General features: G+C 48.4%; 4 protein-coding genes across 8 annotated transcripts in view; 2 read left to right on the top strand and 2 right to left on the bottom strand.

Moving 5' to 3' along the window:
- Positions 1-546: 546 nt before the first annotated feature.
- LOC135677174 (protein ETHYLENE-INSENSITIVE 3-like 1a) lies at positions 547-5,111 on the bottom strand. Of its 3 annotated transcripts, XM_065189175.1 has the most exons (3): positions 5,057-5,111; positions 4,645-4,957; positions 547-2,713 (listed from the first exon to the last, which is right to left on the bottom strand). In XM_065189175.1, the coding sequence occupies exon 3, from the start codon at positions 2,707-2,709 to the stop codon at positions 862-864; it is 1,848 nt and encodes a 615-aa protein (XP_065045247.1). In that variant the 5' UTR covers positions 2,710-2,713; positions 4,645-4,957; positions 5,057-5,111; the 3' UTR covers positions 547-861. The 3 variants fall into 3 exon arrangements, with proteins under 3 accessions (XP_065045247.1, XP_065045248.1, XP_065045246.1); XM_065189176.1 differs by lacking the exon at positions 5,057-5,111 and having other exon boundaries at positions 547-2,762; XM_065189174.1 differs by lacking the exons at positions 4,645-4,957; positions 5,057-5,111 and adding an exon at positions 4,349-4,557.
- A 2,467-nt stretch (positions 5,112-7,578) lies between these two features.
- LOC103989891 (chaperone protein dnaJ 20, chloroplastic-like) lies at positions 7,579-8,013 on the top strand. The gene has a single exon (XM_009408834.3). It carries the CDS (start codon positions 7,579-7,581, stop codon positions 8,011-8,013), a length of 435 nt encoding a protein of 144 aa, XP_009407109.3.
- A 1,562-nt stretch (positions 8,014-9,575) lies between these two features.
- Positions 9,576-11,339, top strand: LOC135677172 (uncharacterized). The gene has a single exon (XM_065189170.1). The coding sequence runs from the start codon at positions 9,631-9,633 to the stop codon at positions 11,029-11,031; it is 1,401 nt and encodes a 466-aa protein (XP_065045242.1). The 5' UTR covers positions 9,576-9,630; the 3' UTR covers positions 11,032-11,339.
- A 6,593-nt stretch (positions 11,340-17,932) lies between these two features.
- LOC135677173 (ADP-ribosylation factor 1-like) overlaps positions 17,933-18,960 on the bottom strand; it is a 3,718-nt gene continuing 2,690 nt past the window's right edge. For 2 of the 3 annotated variants that reach the window (XM_065189171.1, XM_065189172.1), the window contains exons 6-7: positions 18,360-18,436; positions 17,933-18,176 (exon numbers count right to left, since the gene is read on the bottom strand). In XM_065189171.1, coding sequence (XP_065045243.1) covers positions 18,112-18,176; positions 18,360-18,436 — 142 coding nt within the window. In that variant the 3' untranslated portion in view covers positions 17,933-18,111. Of the gene's footprint in view, positions 18,177-18,354; positions 18,437-18,960 lie in introns of all 3 variants that reach the window. The other variant, XM_065189173.1, reaches the window with a different exon arrangement.

Raw genomic sequence — 18,960 nt, 5'->3', positions numbered from 1 at the left:
GCCATCTGTACAATGTTCCTGGCTATATATCAGAATTTGATGAGGCCATGTGAAATGCTGTGGATTCAGTCACTACTCTTTGTGGCTCTCAGATGCAAGCATGTGAAGAGTCACAAGTGGAGAAGTGGCATGAGATGGACAGCACTCACAAAAGGTGTGTCAGGTACCTGTGACCAAGAAACAGCAACCCCAAGATGATGGTTGACAAGACTTGGAAGCCAAATGGAGGATGGAGATCACTGCATCAACACACAAGAAGCTGCCAAGTTTTAGAAGCCAAATGGGAATTTGCTGATGTTACTTACATAAGCAACAATCTTGAACAAAGAAACCATAAAGGTTGATAAGTGAATGAAAGAAGTAACAAACGCAAAGCAGATAATCTATCACATTTGACTCTTTCATTGCATTATTTTGACCTCAATGAAACCAAAGTTCATTCACTGTCTGTAGTAAAAAGTATCCAAATCCTCAAAGCAACTATGTAGAAATCCAAAGCTAAGATACAAACTAATTAAGAGGCAGATATCTGAACAAAGCAAAACATAAAGTCTAAACAGCAGATTTCTATTAAACAGATTAGCTCAAAACATCCATCCATCAGCAACCACAACCTACACAAACCCCACACTTCATACTTCCAAGTCCTAACCAAATCTCATGGAATGCTTCACTGGAGCATCTCACAAGAACTCCTAGGGAGCACAATCTACATACTAATATTTGTCCTGGACATGATATAAGAAAAGGAAGATTGCAACTAACTAGATACAGGGAGGTCAACTTAATTTAAAGATCTCTTACACCACTGCTGAGATGATCTCATCATCTTGACACATGATTCCAGACCCTATCTGTTCCTCAGTAGAACCAATTGAACCTGTCTTGCTTCTGTGAATCCTCTATCCTCTCATGCATAGCATCGGTGTAATCCATTCCAGGCATGTCAAAGCCAGACCCTATCCTGAAGTCCCCACTCACTTCGATAGGCTGGTCGGTAAGCTCTTGCTCAAATGGCACCATGCTTTCCTGCCCGTACTGTGATTGCTCGACTAAGCTGCCAACTTCTTCAAAGAGGTCACCAACTTCTTCCAACATGGTCGCACCTCCCAAGTTCATGTTCTTGCTACCATCAATGTTGTTGTCATAGAAGTTCATTAACTCATCGATTGATTTTTGACCATCAGATGGAATATCCAAGTCAGATATATTAACTGGATTAAGACTTGACCCAATTGAAGAAGGATTTGGCTGGCAATTCAATGGCAAAGGGAAAACCAAAGGCTTGTTCTCAGTCACCTGGAAGCTGTTGTTGGTCATCCCAATACCTGGAGGATGAGTAGTCTGATACTTACAGAAGTATTGGTGACTGTTCCTGGCATTCCTATCCAGAAATCCATGGCGGACATTGTTGTGTGGGCACACCACATTATTGCAGGTATAGACCCGCTGGTTCATCACCAGTTCAGCCTCCGCAGCAGTTCTCTTTTGAACGAACTCCACATCTGTCTCTTCCTTCATTGGAAAAGATCTAACTAACTTGCCATTCCCTGCACTAGCAACTAACTTGAAAGCATCACTGTCCGCGGCCAGCTTATAATCCACATCCTCACTTTTGCCTTCGTCGACACCGACACCTTCAACGTCATACTCACTGCTGTTGCTGTTGAAGGAGAAGGCTCCAGTGACACCACTCCCAGAGGACGGGGGTGGGCATGCATCTGGATGCAGCTTCGTATACATGTCCTCTTCCTGCTTAACAACAGCAAGCCACGTTGCGCTCTCCTTGGCAGTCATCTTGTCTTGGAGGCATTTGGACTGCCTAACAAGTCTGCGGATCTTCTCGATGTCAGGAGACATATGCTTGATCACAGCTGTCAAGACACTGACCTTCCAAGCCTTCTTTAGATCGTGCGGCTTCTTGTACGGAGGCTGACCTTGATCATTTGGAATGCCCAATTGAGGCCACCACTCCTCGCTCCCGGTAGGCCACCAAGGCGGTGGGATTCCTTTCTCTAGGGGAAATCGCCGCTGTGGTGGATCACAGTGCTGCATAAGAGCAGACAGGAGGGAACCCAATGTCGTGTCCTGAAGCTCCTGCAATGAATGAGGACTTGCAGTTCCAGAGTTAATCTCACTGCCAGAACCAGGGACGGCGTTATCGGCCTGGTACTTGGCTATAGCAGCAGGTCCATTCCTATCAAACCTGACCTTTTCTTTCCACCAACCCCGGAGATTATCGGAAGCACCACTGACGGGCTTGCCCTTCTCTGGAATAATACCATAAACAAAGCCTTGAGCATTGCAGACCTCCATCATTTTCAACATGTACTTGAGAATTCCATCCTGTGCCCGAGACATCTTCTTCCGACGGGCCTGTTCTAGGGATTGACATTGCTTAAACGCATCGCCCTGCTCCCTGCTTTTGCTCTGTTGATGCTCCTTTAAGCGCTTCAGTCGCATCCGGTCCCTCCACATTCGTTGCTCGAGTTCTTCTATGTCAATATCATCATCACTGTCTTCATCACCAGCCTCAGCAAATTTTTCCGGTGGAAGATCAACCAGATCTCCCTCTCCCATCATGCATTCACCCATCGAAGGCTGATAGAAGCCACAATAATTGATATTCTTCTCATCACCGGAGGGGAAAATTTGCATGTAATTAGGGTCACCAGGATACATCATGTCTTCAACCAATAGACTCCCCATTTCCCTGAACCAATTCAGCGAACTTGAGCATTAGAAAACACGTGATGCTGCACCTGAAATGTTTGGAATTTCTTCAAGAATATCACTATTCTAAAACATAAACACATGCTAACACCAATCTGGTATTTGCTAGAATATCCTTTATGACTTGAGAAAAGGTGCATGACAAGAAGTATCAATGAAACGATGATGAACCTTACAGAAACAGACATTCTATATACATTATTATATGAAAGATGCATGCATTGAATCTAATGTAAGAAACCAATCAAAACATACTCCACAAGTAACATAAACGAGTTCAACAACAAAAATATATGTTTAGCAAACAGGAGCATATTTGATGCATTAAATAGAGCGGCAACAAATGAGGCCTTCAATACGACCACATATATACACATATACTTGCATATGTATACATGAAGAACAACAATGGCCTTGCTTTGAGTCATTAATCACAGGATATGTTAACGAAACTCACGTGTCAACATCGATAAACACATACATCGAAAAGAAGAAACTAATGGCTGCTTCCCATTTAAGTTGGAAGAAATCACATCATATTTGTCTAACACAGCCTCTCTGCTTGCAAGGGTAAAGGCTATGTTCATCAACCATTCCTGAACCACAGGCGGGCGGGAACCTCATGCATGAATAGATCGATACTACCACGATTAGAGTTTCAGCCAAATGAAATCAAAGGATACCTTTCTCATTTCTTTCGGAATAATGATGCTAAACAGATGTGACACAATCACTCGCAGGTTGTAAAAGCATATTGCAAAATATGAAAAGATTGATTGATCCTTTCCCCCAGATCTATACAAACAGTCAACACCAAGAACAACCATAAGAACCACTAACCCCCCCCCCCAACCCCCTTCTTACTTAATAGTTCATGTTCTGCACCTACACCTCTTACATGATCGACAAACACTAAACTGAACCAAATTGAGATGGTAAACATGCAACAAAACAGGCGACCGCATCAGATCCAACATGAACAGAAAGAGAAGAGGTGTAAAGAAAGTAGATCGGACTGTACTTCCTTCCTATCACACTAAAAGAGAACGGACTGTACAAGGAAAGAAGCAGATTTGCCAAAGGGGGAAGCACCGATTAGATTTTAGTGGTCTGATAAACCAATTTCACACACACAAAAAGAAATCATTTCAGCGGACAAACAACAACCAAATTAGTCACCTGGAACATTCAAATTCCCGGTCAGCTCTTTGATAAGATTCTGACAAGATCAAAACGGACGGATGGAAGTTTTCGATCGAGGATGAACGACAAATCATGCAAGTGAGAGACAGACCATGAAAAATAATTTAGGAACAACAGGGCGAGGGATTCGGACACCAATCCGTCTTCCTCGCTTAAACCGAGGTTGTCTAGCCTAATCAAAACGGAGACTTGACGGGGTTGCAACGTGTGTTGATGCTGAATCCAAATCCGAAGCAAAGAAACGCGCTTTTTTCACTGGAAATGGAAGATAAAGAACCAAACCGCGAAAAATCTATCTTTTTTTCTTACAGGCAAGAATAGAAACTAGAAAACAAGGAAAAAGCTCGCTAATTTTTAGGAGATAGACGGCGATAAATCAAAGATGGCCTGAATCTAAGATCGTAGAACGAACAAAGACTTGAATTGAGGAGGGGAAATCAGAGGCGAATGGCTAATCAAAGCGCCTTTCTTTGTCATTAGAGCCGACAAAACCGACGCTCCGAAACCCCAACCGCCGATCCACCGAAGAGCTCCAAACAAGTCGGAAAAGCAGCAAGAAGCAACTGAAACCGAGGGCACGGAGAAGCACCGACACCGAGTAGAGAAAAGCCGCAGAGATCCACCAGAACAGATACAGAGTGCCAAGCAGAAACAAGAAAAGACTACAACTTTAGGGAAGATGAAGAAGAAGCAGAGGAAAAATCGCACCTTTTTATCCCCTGTCAACTTCAACCGGCTTGGTTCCCACGCTCGTGCCGCCTCTCCTCGGCTCTGAGATGACGGAGGTGGTGATCCCTCAGAAGCCTTCAGCTTTCATAGAGACCAGGAACATGGAACAAAGACAGGACGCAAGAAAAGAGACAGTAAACGAGAAAAGGGTCCGTAACAAAATGATGAGGGATGGCTACGACATGAGAGAGGTAGAGAGAGAGAGAGACTGTGAGGTGGACTCCTCTGGCCCTCGCTCCGTGCTCCCGCGAACTCTTTGATTGCTTCTCGGCCTTTTCCAGGGGCATGTGACCTGATAAAAGAGCAGAGCACACAATTCCTCCTTTACCCACACACCAACTTAAAAATTCACTAATCGAAAAACCTAATTCATTCCTTATTCATTACTTACAAATCCTCAAATCCTGCATGCAAATGACTCAATGAGTTGCATCCGCTCGAGACGGACCGGATCGCTGATCATATGTATCTCGTCGAGAAGGATAGGAATCCCATCTTGCGTCGATCGAGCAAAGCAGCCGAAAACGCGTACGCGTCGGCTCTGCGCGTGCGCATCGGCTCCGGGCGTTCCTCAGCCGTCCATCACGCTCGCGCCGGGCTCACACTTGTCGTCACCTGCGGAACGCGGGAGGGCCGGTAATCCTGCACGTGGCTTCCTACCCACAGTGGACGACGGATGACGTCAGCGCACGGACAGGCTTATCCGTTTCGTCCGGCCTTTTTGCGTAGCAAATCTACCCATTTATCGACTACCCGGAACCGTACCCGCCTTGCGATTGGTGAACAAAGTTAAATCGGTCACAGACCGAGCTTAATGGCTTCTTCGATTGCTGCACGTATATTAGGCTTGACAGTAGTAGCTTGTGAAGTGTTTATTGCCAGCCAATTCTCCTTGGTGATTCCAACTGGATTTGTCGTTGATTCAAATAGATGGCATTATTAACTGTGGTTAGGCAGAGGATGTGGCTTAACTGTTTGTGTTTTAGACACTTAGGCAGTATATTTATGATTGAGTATAACTTAGTTCAAAAATCGAATGTAATATTTTCATATAATCTATTTAAATTTTTACTAGTATAATATAATTTTAAGATGATTAGTATTTTTTTTAAATGATTAATGAAATTTGACATGTCGTAGAATCGTAAGATCTAACTTAATTAATTTACTTTTATATTTTTAACTAAAATATAATTATAACAAATATTGTAAGATCAATTATGCAACGATAATTTGATATTCAAAATTAACAATAATATATAATTATTTATGATTTTATGACACATTCATTGAAAACTTCACCGAATAATTTGAGGATGCAACAAAAAATTTGCTGATGCACCTAAGGCTTTAATGATGCTCCTAAAGTTTCGACAACGAAGCAATAATATTTTACTCAATAGTTTCGTGGCACAACCACATAGTCTTGTATATTATGAATGTAGTGAACGATTCATTAATGTAGTCAGGGGTTTATCGACGTTGCTAAGGCTTCAGCAATATCGTGGTGATGTCTTTCTCTAACGATATAGCAACATAATGACAACACCCGCGAACACATCAACAACGTGAAGAAGGATGAGAAGGAAGAAGATGAGGTTGAGGAGAAAGGAGAGATGAAGGATGGGAAGAAGGCTAGGGTAGAAGGAGAAGGAGATAACAAAAAGGAGAAGGCAAAGACAAAGACAAAGAACGAAGAAAAGGCGAAAAAGAATAAGAAGACAACGGAGGAGATGCAGCGAAGGTGAAGGATAAGGGAGGCAGACATGAAGGAGGTGGTAGAGAAAGAAGGAAAAAAAACTAGGTTAGCGGTGTTATTATGTGATTTTATTCAATTAGATAAAATATATTATAGATTTGATTATATTGTAAGTATGATTATCGATCAATAAAAAGAAATCTAATTATGATATGATTCTTTATGAGATTTTTTTAATTAAAATTATTCTCCTAAATCTTCTGCTCTTACTTATAAAACAACATGACATAAGAGGAAACATCAAGAATTAATATTACATATTCATTCTTAATTTTTCATAGTTTATATTCTATAACTAATGATATATTGTGAACGATAGAAATAGAGAAGAAAACGAATCTAATTCTCCTTCTAAGTTAGTATTGCTAAAGTTTTCGAATCCGCTAATGGTTGAGTATAGTATCTAGGCAAATCGAATAATTTTTTTTAAATGATATCGAAAAGTATATAGTTTTGATCTTAATTAATTATTATTTAATTTTAATTTTAATATTTAAATTTTTTATATAATAATATAATAATAGATTTTATACTTACGATTGATATCATAATCTTGAAATCAAATATCTAATGAAAATATATTAGACCTTTTTTTTCATCCTTCTTATCGAAGAGGACGACATCACGAGGGAGGCAAGCGTGCGGGAGAGAGTCGGCATCGACAGAGAGCATATGCTGTCGAGGGAAAAATAATAAAATTAATAATACCAAGATGATAAATAATAAAATATTATTTTTTTTTAAAAAAAAAATAATTAATAATAGGGGGTTGCCAAACTACAATTCGCCCTTTTAACACAACGTGAGAAGGGAATCCTTCTCGAAGCCTACCCACGTGATGACCTGGCCAGCACGAGCGGCGAAGATGAAAGCCCGAAACTGCCCTCCATTGTCCTTTCCTTTGCATTGCTCGTGTATGACCACCTTGTCGCTAATCCCCTCTCTCTCTCTCTCTCTCTCTCTCTCTCTCTCTCTCACACACACACACACACACCTGGCTATATAAGTCCTCATCATGTATAGGCCTTTTTGCCCTACCACTTTCCGAGAACATTAACCCCAGCATGATTTCTCTCTCTTCTTCCATTTATAGGCCTTCCTTGTCTCCGGCACGAACGACCCGACTCCGGGTCTCGGCCGTGCGGGCAGCCACCATGTACGAGATGCTGTCGGTGGCAGAGACGGCGGGGGCGGAGGAGATCAAGGCGGCGTACCGGAGGCAAGCGAGGCGGTGGCACCCGGACGCGTGCCGCTCCTCGGGGGACGAGCGCCGCTACGCGGAGCGGTTCATGCGGGCGCGCGAGGCCTACGAGGTGCTCTCCGACCCCGCCCACCGCCGCCACTACGACCTCGCCCTCTCGGCCGACCGCTGGACCGCCGCAGCGTTCCGCGCGGACGAAGCGGGGGGCCGAGCCCGGGCGCCGCGCGACGGGGGCTTGAGCGAGTGGGAGGCCCAGCTGGAGGGGCTGAGGCGGAGGTCGGCTGTGGCTGCGGCGGCGGCGGCGGATGCGGACGTCGGTGCGGAGGAGACGTGGGCCGGTCGGGTGCGGAGGGCCCGCACCGGGCCGGTCCGTCCATCGGATTTGTGATCAAGATGAACGTCTGGGATCGAGTGATCAGAAGCATCAAGCGTGATGTATCTTTGATTTGTGATCAACATGAAGGGCTGGGATGGAGCGATTAGAATCATCAACGGATGTACATAGGGAGCCTCGGAGCGGAAGCTTCGGGTGATCCAAATAGGTGGATAAGGTTTCAAAGAATGTATGTACAAAAAATAAAGTAAAAAAATCCTCATCTTTGAATGTATGCTCAAAATCAAACTATAAATACATATTTCTAACCCATTTCCTAAGTGATTCCTGATAGGATAGCTAGAGAACTTGTTGGATATGGACGAACTGTCCAACGCCTTTAGTTCATCAATTGAGATGTTACAGGATGTATATCCAAGCATCACATCACTATGACCATTAGTTCATCTCAGTCCAAAATCATTACTGCATATGGAAATGATGTGATAAGTTTATTGAAATATGAGGGATAGAAACATGTAGAAGATGGTGGTATATGTCGCATCGATCTAAACGTTGACAAGTGTTTTGTCTTGTTGATGGGTCGAAAATAATATTAAGATAACTGATGAGGGTAATAATGGTGACATGATGCGTCATGACGTCAGCCATGACCGGACAATACTCTACCCGAAAGAGGGCAATAATGCCGATGCGATATGCGCTGACATCACTCGCTCTCAGACAACGACTTCATCGTTGTCTAACCCAACATGCTTGGCTGAGGCAGAGGAGAACGACGACCGAGGCTCGCCCATGCCTTGCGACAGCTCGGTTCTCCACGCAACGCCAAATGGCGATGTCAGACGCCATCAGAGATACGATCCTACTCCCGCGGGTAGGCACATCAGGTAACACTAAACTGCCTTATAAATACTCCCGAGTTCTAAACGCCAAGGGGGGGACTTCTTCACTCAAAATTCCCTCCACATCCACTAACTTGATCGTCGGAGGGGTTGGGCCGAGCTTCCGACCCGACCTTTGTGCAGGTGCAAGGACGGGGTTGCTTCTTCCTAGCGCTGTGGAAAATCCTTTCTCTCGACACTACAACATGACCGGACCACCGTAACCGGCAACCCGAACGATCTCGAGGGAGGCCGTGCCGGATCCCCGTCATTCGGATCCTAACCAAGCCGCGTCGGTCCCGAGACCACGGGCATAAAGTTTATTACAATAACAATAACCATCATGTTAACGCTACATCTCACTTATACCCACTAACTTACCTTGATCGAGACGAGTCGGCTTCGCATTAACTACGGAAAAACCACAGCGAAGAGCCACGTGCCGGGAGACTGCTTTGTCACGGGACCGGCACCGACTCTTCCCCCCCCACCACGACCGAAAAGTGCCTTCGTGTCGAGGAACGAACGACTCACGGATCCCGCGTCGACCGCCTGCTCACGCTGCCCCCTCTTGGGTGTGCACAACAACGAGAATATTGTGGGGACCGCCACTGCGTTTTGTGTCAGCCGCAACGTGCGGCGCGTGCGACGGGAGGAGAGTTTGTTTCGTGTCTCGGGCGAGACAGGGAAGGTTTTCCGGAACCGTTCCTGAGTACAGAAGAGTCGCACTCAGGAGCTGAATCGAGAAGAAGCCAAGCTGAGCACCTCACTCTCCACTCCGCCACCGATGGCTGCCTCTTGCCACTACCTTCTCTCCTCCCCATTCACCTCCGGCCTCCCCCTCAAAACCACCCGCACCACCACCACCAAAACACGACCGCCTCCCTTTCCCAAGGCCCCCATCATCATCGCATCCTCCGCCCGCCCCCTCAGGGCGGCCGTCATTGGCGGCGGCCCCGCCGGCGCCTCGGCCGCCGAGGCCCTCGCGCTCGGAGGCATCGAGACCTACCTCATCGAGCGGGCCCCCTCGGGATCTAAGCCCTGCGGCGGCGCCATCCCCCTCTGCATGCTGTCCGAGTTCGACCTCCCGTCCTCCCTCGTTGACCGCCGCGTCACCCGCATGCGCGTCCTCTCCCCCTCCAACCGCGCCGCCGACTTCGGCCGCTCCCTCCGCCCCCACGAGCACATCCCCATGCTCCGCCGCGAGGTCCTCGACGCTTTCCTCCGCCGCCGCGCCACCGACGCGGGCGCCCGCCTCCTCCCCGGCCTCTTCACCTCCATCCGCCTCCCCTTATCCGACTCCGATCCCTACCTCGTCCACTACACCGCCTCCCCCTCCACCCCCGGCTCCCTCGCCGGCACCCCCTCCGCCCTCGCCGTCGATGTCGTCATCGGCGCCGACGGAGCCAACAGCCGCGTCGCCCGCTCCATCTCCGCCGGCGATTACACCACCGCTATCGCTTTCCAGGAGCGGATCCGCCTCCCCCCGGCCGGCATGTCCCGCTACGAGGACCTCGCCGAGATGTACGTCGGCGCCGACGTCTCCCCAGATTTCTACGCCTGGGTCTTCCCCAAATGCGACCACGTGGCTGTCGGCACCGGCACCTCCGCCGCCAAGCCCGACATCAAGCGGCTTCAGGCCGCGATCCGGGCCCGGGCCGGGCCCAAGATAGCCGGCGGGGAGGTGATCCGGGTGGAGGCGCACCCGATCCCGGAGCACCCGAGGCCGCGACGGGTGGTGGGGCGGGCGGCGCTAGTGGGCGACGCAGCCGGGTACGTCACCCGGTGCTCCGGCGAGGGGATTTACTTCGCCGCCAAGTCTGGTCGGATGTGTGGGGAGGCCATCGTGAGGGCGTGGAAAGAGCGGGGGGTGGTGACCGAAGCCGACCTCAAGACAGCGTACCTGAGGAAATGGGACGAGGAGTACAGGGGCATGTTCCGGTTCCTGGACCTGCTGCAGCAGGTGTTCTACGGGAGCAACGCCGGGCGCGAGGCGCTGGTGGAACTGTGCGCAGATGAGTACGTGCAGAGGATGACGTTCGAGAGCTACCTGTACAAGAGGATGGCGAGGGGGGACTGGAGGAAAGATTTGGGCTTGGCTTGGAGGACAATTGGGAGCCTGGTGAGGGCAGGGGTTATGGGGTGGGAGGTGGACAGGCTTAAAGGAATTGGAGCCGACTCTTCTTAGCAAGCTTGTGTCACTCTGGATCGAGCGTGCCGTGAAGCAGACCAGAGGAAGGGAAGCATGGTTTTGTCTCAGAAGTATAAGTCTCTCTACTAGCTATAGCAATGCAAATTAATGAGAGGAATGTTGCTGGAGAAATCATTAGGCAGTGCAGAGATGGTGATGATTCTGCTGGGTGAAGTAGAAAAGCTTATGAAACATAATCTAGCTTCATAATAAACTGTTCTACATACCCATTTATATCTCACGAGCAGTAGTGTACCAAAAGATGTTCACCCTAAATAGACTTCCCTTAGCTTCTTTTTCGATCATTATCAATTGATGCAAACATTTTGTGTTGACAAGTAGCCTAGCATTTTGCTCTTTGTTTGTGTTGCACATGCAATCTGGTTCTGTTTTGCAGTCTGCTAAGTAATTATGCACAGGTGATCTTAAGGGAGATCGGCTGATGGGAGACTGGTGAGTTCATTTACCTCTTTATCGAGAATCGAGTAGTTTGAATATACATGCAACAAAAGTGTTCCAATCTACTGCTAAACTGGTTGTTGTTGTAAACACTACATCTGCTGGTTTACTGTAGTACAAAGATTATTCTGTAGAGGCCACAGCAATAGTTTTTACAGAATTCGGTCTCATGGTATCCGGCAGTTCTGCAGCTCAAGGTGTTTCTATTTGTTGTATCCAATTTGCTTTATGTGTTTCTTTTGAATGATATATTAACCCTTGTTGCATGTTTTAAGCAGTCATATGGTGGACTTTGTGATTATAGTGAAGGTGCACTGATCTAGTTAATTTCAATGTTAGCTGATGTACACATTCAAGAATGATTCATGCTGCAAATTGGGCCATTTTCATTCCTTGTAATGAATGCACTGATTCTCTTCTTCTCCACCAAAAGAATAAATAATTGTCACCAGTTTCAGAATGCAATTTAGTAAAGTAAACATTTCATTAATTGTGGTTCAATCCTTTACCTATATTCTCACTAATGTTATTGGTTAGTCATAAACACCATTGCCAATATAGATCCAATGCATCCTTATTCAGTCCCCAGTACCATAGCCTAATCCTACTCTGTTTCTGTGGCTACTCTCAATACATCACCCTTTGGATCTTTTTGATATGTGGTGATGATATGAAATGAGTAGGAAATTTTGAGATAATCTTGTAGGGCACAGCTCAAGGTAGGTCACATGACCGTTGGTTAAACCTACTTGCTGTGAGTTAGAGATCTAAACTGCTAGCCCTTCTCATTGCATAGAAGTCCGTCCATATATGATACTCAAATGAATCTGAAAGAAGACCATTTATCATTGATAGCTGTAAATATGATTAGTTACTCTTGCATCCGATGAAAAAGCTATGACTAAGATTCAGTATTGGCTGTACCTAATAACAATATATGAGAAACTAAAATTGCCCGCAAGTAAGCGAATGCCTTCTTCAAGCATATAAGTACCCTATATTTCTCTTGTTGATTGTGTAGTATAGAATATCCACAGGGAAACAGAGATTTTTTTTATCTCTAGGTTGAGAATGTATAATGGCTGATGAAAATACCAATTCTGATGTGAGTTGTATTTCAGATCTGGAGGCTGATGATAATGATGCAAACGAGTGTTTTTTTGGGGATCTTGAGGAGGTAAGCACTCTTCCAGAAGTAGTTGAACTTGAATAAGAAATATATGTTATACTTTCTTCTATATGGTAGTGCTGTCTTTTCCATTATTATACATGAGACTTTTGTCACTCTTGTGGACATATTAATTGCTCTCACAATTTCATGATAAAAAATGAAAGTGCAGTAGTTATCACCCATATCGATACTGCGATAAGAAACATGCATCAGGTGCTCATCTCTATCTTTGCTCTTGCCAAAGGCATATCTATACATCTCATCTCTACGTTTGGTCTTGCCAGTATGCCCTATATTGATGGACTATCTTCTGCTATCTGTACACACCTTCTGCTTGGAGAGTGCTAACACTACTGAAATTTAGTTTTCAACAGCTTTTGGCTAATCAGGATGGTTTACCCACCCAATATGTTTCTGGGAGAAGGTATTGTGGATCCTCCAAATAAATTAGCAGACTATTTGGTCGTAGAAGACCTAAATGAGAAACCTGAGCTGGACATCCTGAATGCCAATTGTTGTGGTAAACAGCCTGGAGCCGTGGCCTCGGGGCCGACGCGGCTCGGTTCGGGTCCGGATGGCGGGATCTTCCCGGTGCGGCCCTCGGGTTCGCCGAGGTAGTCGGCTACGGCGGTCCGATCAGGACGGGGTCAGCCGTCTCCGTCGGAGGGGGCTCCTCGGCTGGGGACGCGCTCCGTCTGCGGTCCTGCACACAGGTCGGGTCGGGAGGCGCGACCCGACCCCTTCGACGATCATGTCAGCAGATGGTGGAGGGGGTAGAAAGAAGAAGAGTTTGAGGTGTCTCCCTGGTGTGTTCTTTCCTCCCTCGGTCCCCCTTCCCTCCTCCTGCTCGTTCTGAGCGCGAGGGTATTTATAGGGAAGCTTGCTGTTGTTTGATGTGCTCGCTTGCAGGGGCAGATGGTGGTGTCTGACACTGGCATTGCGTGGCGTGAAGAGCTGAGCCTGAGCGGGCGTTAATGCGCCTCGAGCTGTGTTCTGGTCCGTTTGACCGGGTACCGTCACGCCGATCGAGGTGTGAGGTGCGGTTGACGTCAGCCGGGTCTTATCGTAATTATTATCCTCATCATATTCCCCCCCCCCCGGAAAGAAGCTATGCGTCGGTCGTTGTAACGGGAGCCCGAGGCATGGCTTCAGCTTTCAGGCGGGCTGGCCGCGCAAGCGCGGCCTCGGGGGGCGTGTAACCGAGGACATGATCCGAGGAGCACGACGTAGGCGAGCTGGCCGTGCAGGTGTGTCTCAGGGTCGTGAAGCCGAGGAGCAAGACGCAGGCGGGCTGGCTGCGTAGGTGTGTCTCGGGGGCGTGAAGCCGAGGAGCACGACGCAGGCGGGCTAGCCGCACAAGCGTGTCTTGGGGGTATGAAGCCGAGGAGCACGATGCAGGCAGGCTGGCCGCGCAGGTGAGTCTCGGGAGGCATGGGGCCAAGGAGCACGACGCAGGCGGGCAGGCCGCACAGGTGTGGTGTGGTCTCAGGCAACATGCAGCCGAGTAGCACGACGCAGGCGGGCAGGCCGCACATGTGTGGTCTCGGGCCGAGGGGCATGACTCAGTTTGAGAGGTCGCTCTGGGGGGGGGGGGGGGGGGCTTGGCAGTTCGCGGCCGAGGAGCTCGGCGTAGGCGGGTTGCGGCCAAGGGACACGGCTCAGGCGGGCAGGCCGCGCTGAGGTGGGCTCGACAGTCTATGGCCGAGGAGCTCGGCGCAGGCGGGCTGCGGCCGAGGGACATGGCTCAGGTGGGCAGGCCGCGCTGAGGTGGGCTCGGTAGTCTATGGCCGAGGAGCTCGGCGCAGGCGAGCTGCGGCTGAGGGACGTGGCTCAGGCGGGCAGGCCACGCTGAGGTGGGCTCGGCAGTCTATGGCCGAGGAGCTCGGCGTAGGCGGGCTGCAGCCGAGGGACATGGCTCAGGCGGGCAGGCCGCGCTGAGGTGGGCTCGGCAGTCTATGGCCGAGGAGCTCGGCGCAGGCGGGCTGCGGCCGAGGGACGTGGCTTAGGCGGGCAGGTCGCGCTGAGGTGGGCTCGACAGTCTATGGCCAAGGAGCTCGACGCAGGCGGGCTGCGGTCGAGGGATGCAACTCAGGTGGGCAAGGCGCCCTGAGGTGGGCTCGGCAGTCTGCGACCGAGGAATGCAACTCAGGTGGGCAAGCCGCCCTGAGGTGGGCTCGACAGTCTATGGCCGAGCCGTGTAGATTTAGAAGATTTTAAGCCGGGGCTAACCACGAGCCGAGAGGGGGTCAGGTAGATACTGGACCTTGGCTCGAAAGAGGCTGAGGCGGGGCTTAGATTTCTTTTCATGAGGACTACATTGGGTAGCCACCGCGGGTGCTTGACCACTGTTATGGAGCCCGCGGTCGGGGGCCGTCCCTTCTCCTCACGGTCGCCCAGGCCTCCGCGGCGGTGTACCGGTTAGCGCGCTGGAGCATCTCTGGCATCGTGGTGGGAGGTTGCTCCGCGAGGGACCAGAGGAATCTGGAAGGTCGCAGGCCGATCATGAACGCCTGCACTAATAGAGAGGGGTGAGTGTCCGGCAGGCCCCGGATTTGCGTGGCAAAGCGATCCACAAAATGAGAAAGGGGCTCGTCCTCCCTTTGTTTGAGTCCGAGGAGCAGTGCCGCGGAGGGCTTCGGCCGTGCATAGGCCACAAAGTGGAGCTCGAAGTCCTTGACGAGCTGGTCGAAGGAAGCGATCGTTCCGGTCTTTAAGGCGTCGTACCACGCGTGGGCCGGCCCTCTCAGAGTGGTAGGGAACGCTCTGCACATCAAGGCATCAAAGGTTCCGCATAGCGCCATTTGGGCGCGAAAAGCAGTCGCATGGTCCGCCGGGTCGGCGGAGCCATCGTAAGCGTCTAGAGAGGGGAGCTGGAAGTCCGGGGGGACTATCTGATCCCGTATCTCAGGCGTGAAGGGAGACCCTTGGTGTTCGTCCACCTCGAGCTCTCCCTTGGACCTACGAACCTCGTTCTGCACCTCGTCGAGTCGCTGGCTAACGAAGCGCAATTGGGCCCACAGGGAGTCCGTAGAGAGTGCCTCGGGTTCCGGGCGACCGCTCGGGTTTGCCATCACTGGATCCTCGAGTGGGGTCGGTTGGACTCGAGGTGGAGTGGGGGGCTCCGGAAGTATCGTGTGGGCCCGAACGAGCGGTTCGTATTGCCGTAGTGGTTGGACTGCGGGTGGGTGCGCCGGATGAGGAACGAGCGGGATGATGGTTTGCACCATATCCATCAGAGCTCGGACTTTACGGGCGAGGTCCTGAAAGGCCTTAGGTGGCACGGGCGTCGAGTCGGCGGGGGCGTCGTCGGGAGGCGACAAACCCGGGTCGTTGAATATTTGCCAGTATCGTTCGGAGGTCGTGGCGGGGTGTTCGTCACGATGGCCTCCGTGCGGGGGATGGTCCCCCGAGGCTTCGGTCGGGAGCTACCTATCAGCCGTGGGCTCGTCTGAGCCGCTCGGGTGATGACCCGACATTCCGGGCCCTCCTTCTAGCGCCTATCTGTTGTGGTAAATAGCCTGGAGCCGTGGCCTCGGGGCCGACGCAGCTCGGTTCGGGTCCGGATGGCGGGATCTTCCCGGTGCGGCCCTCGGGTTCGCCGAGGTAGTTGGCTACGGCGGTCCGATCAGGACGGGGTCAGCTGTCTCCGTCGGAGGGGGCTCCTCGGCTGGGGACGCGCTCCGTCTGCTGTCCTGCACACAGGTCGGGTCGGGACGCGCGACCCGACCCCTCCGACGATCATGTCAGCAGATGGTGGAGGGGGTAGAAAGAAGAAGAGTTTGAGGTGACTCCCTGGTGTGTTCTTTCGTCCCTCGGTCCCCCTTCCCTCCTCCTGCTCGTTCAGAGCGCGAGGGTATTTATAGGGAAGCTTGCTGTTGTTTGATGTGCCCGCTTGCAGGGGCAGATGGTGGCGTCTGACACTAGCGTTGCGTGGCGTGAAGAGCCGAGCCTGAGCGGGCGTTAATGCGCCTCGGGCTGTGTTCTGGTCCGTTTGATCGGGTACCGTCACGTCGATCGAGGCGTGAGGCGCGGCTGACGTCAGTCGGGTCTTATCGTAATTACTATCCTCATCACCAATGATGATGATGAAGACAAGCACCCTGCTTATTTGGTCTTTGGATACCTAAATGAGAATCTTGAGCAGGACTTCTTGGATGCCAATGACTATAAAGACATTAACAACAGGTACCATCGGATCATTTATGTCGAACTCAGGTGAAAGAACCACTAGACTTGTTTCTTGTATTAATGTAGTATTGTTCCTCTTAAGACTTCTATTCTTGGAGACTTCAGTTACCATTTGGGTTTAAGTAGATGGTTCTACTGATCGCTCAAGCAGCCATCAGAATCAGGGCAGATATAACAGCTTTGTGGCTGAAACCGTGGTCCACAGGCAAGACAACAGTGCCTCATCTTTGGTCAGGTTCAGGTTTTGCTTGTAGATTTATTGGTCCATTCCTTCTCTGCTCCTTCATGCAACATAGAACACTGATCAGTATGGGAAGCAGGGGAGAATGGACAATATGAGAACTATACCACTTGTTTGCATCTTTAGGGGCAGGGATATGGTTTGCACTTTGCAGGATGCTTCCAACACTTGGAAATATTTGGTGGCTAAGTTCTGTAAAGGGGAGATTAATCAGCCTCCTAGATATGCAAGGGCATTTCCAAATGTGTTCTTTGATTATATTTATGTGTGGCCTAGATATGAAAAGAAAAAAAAATTATGTGTTTTTATGGACAGAAGAAACATTTCCTATAGAACTAGGTTTATAGGATTTTAAATCTCCTTCATTTTAACTTCATAACCTCAGTGGTACATTGTTGACTCCTGCTTCCTATTTGTTTATATGCCAGAGTTGAATCAAATTCTAGCTTCAAGAGGAGAACACAATGAAAGGCCGGTGAAGCAGCTCAAGGTTGACAACCACGAACCCATGGATTGTCCTCCATGAATCCGATCGTTGCTTGCTCTGGACCAGAAAATCTTGAATCAAATTGCATCAAACTTGTGGGTGTGTTTGTGCCGTATGTTCCTGCGTTGTTTAGATAACAGTCTCTCCGATCCACATCCTCATCGAGCATCTACAGGTCCACCGAACTCTAAAGCATCATAAGTAGAACTGCTTCCCTTGAAACTTAACGGAACGCATGAAACAATCTAAAGAACCGGACAACTCTTGTGCGGTTAAATCCTCTAAGATCCTACCAAGTTGTTAAGCACATATATGAGTTTATGCGATGCCAAAAGAATCAACATCCAAAAAGTAGAGAAAAGCAGGCTTGGTAACTATTGAGATGATATCAATGAGCGATAAAAAGTGGATTTAGAAAACACAATGTAGCCTAGAAATCTATATTTTCAAACGTGCAAAATCTATGGTACTAAAATTCAAGAAGCTGATGTGAAATAATACACATAATTACTCTGAAAGTTCTGATGGTTCTCATGTTCCAGCACTGATATAAAGGGAGAATATCTCGACAAGAGGCACCTCCTGCCAATTTAAGCCTGAAAAACAAATACCAAATAAACGTTTAGGAGGGTAGAATATGTTTCAGTTATGTAAGAAACGTGTACAAGCTAGTAAATCTTGCTCAAATCATATGTCAAAGGAAATCATGCATGCATGAAGAACCAAAATCTGAAGCATAGATGAGAACATGAAAGACAAGATCAGAGAAGATACTTAGCTGGCAATGTTGCTGGATAACCAATCAAGCCCCTCGTACAAACCCTCACCAGATGTAGCGCAGGTGCTCTGGATGTACCTGAACACAGTCATAATTATTATGTCAAGTTAGAGAGGGCAGAGGCCTCCTCAGTCTCAAATGTTTTATGAACATCTACAAAATTTTGTTGTCTTGCTTGGTTATTGCTGAATTCTTCAAATTGTGAAAAAAAAGAAAGAAGAGAGAACAAAATATTCTTTTCATGCAATAGTTGCATATATATGATAGTTATAGAAGTCGCATATGTAAATATCACTATATGTGGTTCACTTATAAATTCACTAAGCATGCTTGCTAAATCTTCGCTAGTGATAATTTGAGCAATCATAAACAAATGTTCTTTTCTTTGGCAATTAAGAACTTTCTTCTTTTATGGCGTGATCATATTAATTATATATCAATTATATCTACAAGTAATCTAACAAAATGAAAATGCAACTGTTGCTCAACTTCATCTACAACCTTGTGAATTTGATTTTGACAGTTATCAATCATGACAAGGTGATTTGACAAACAAATGAACAAGTTCACCAGTAGACTCTAAACTCAGCAAAAGCAAAGTG

This window comes from Musa acuminata, chromosome BXJ1-6, assembly GCF_036884655.1.
Source record: "Musa acuminata AAA Group cultivar baxijiao chromosome BXJ1-6, Cavendish_Baxijiao_AAA, whole genome shotgun sequence".
NCBI classification, from domain to species: domain Eukaryota; kingdom Viridiplantae; phylum Streptophyta; class Magnoliopsida; order Zingiberales; family Musaceae; genus Musa; species Musa acuminata.
The sequence above is the reverse complement of the archived record's forward strand: the minus strand, read 5'-3'. Positions and strand labels throughout refer to the sequence as shown.

What these genes read in the sequence shown, in the direction of transcription:
- LOC135677172 (XM_065189170.1), top strand. Translation starts at nt 9,631, where the DNA reads ATGGCTGCCTCTTGCCACTACCTTCTCTCCTCCCCATTCACCTCCGGC.
- LOC103989891 (XM_009408834.3), top strand. Translation starts at nt 7,579, where the DNA reads ATGTACGAGATGCTGTCGGTGGCAGAGACGGCGGGGGCGGAGGAGATC.
- LOC135677174 (XM_065189174.1), bottom strand. Translation starts at nt 4,413, where the DNA reads ATGACAAAGAAAGGCGCTTTGATTAGCCATTCGCCTCTGATTTCCCCT. An exon ending in CCTCCTCAATTCAAGTCTTT is followed by an intron (nt 2,714 to 4,348) that starts GTTCGTTCTACG and finishes GAATTGGTTCAG; the next exon opens with GGAAATGGGGAGTCTATTGG.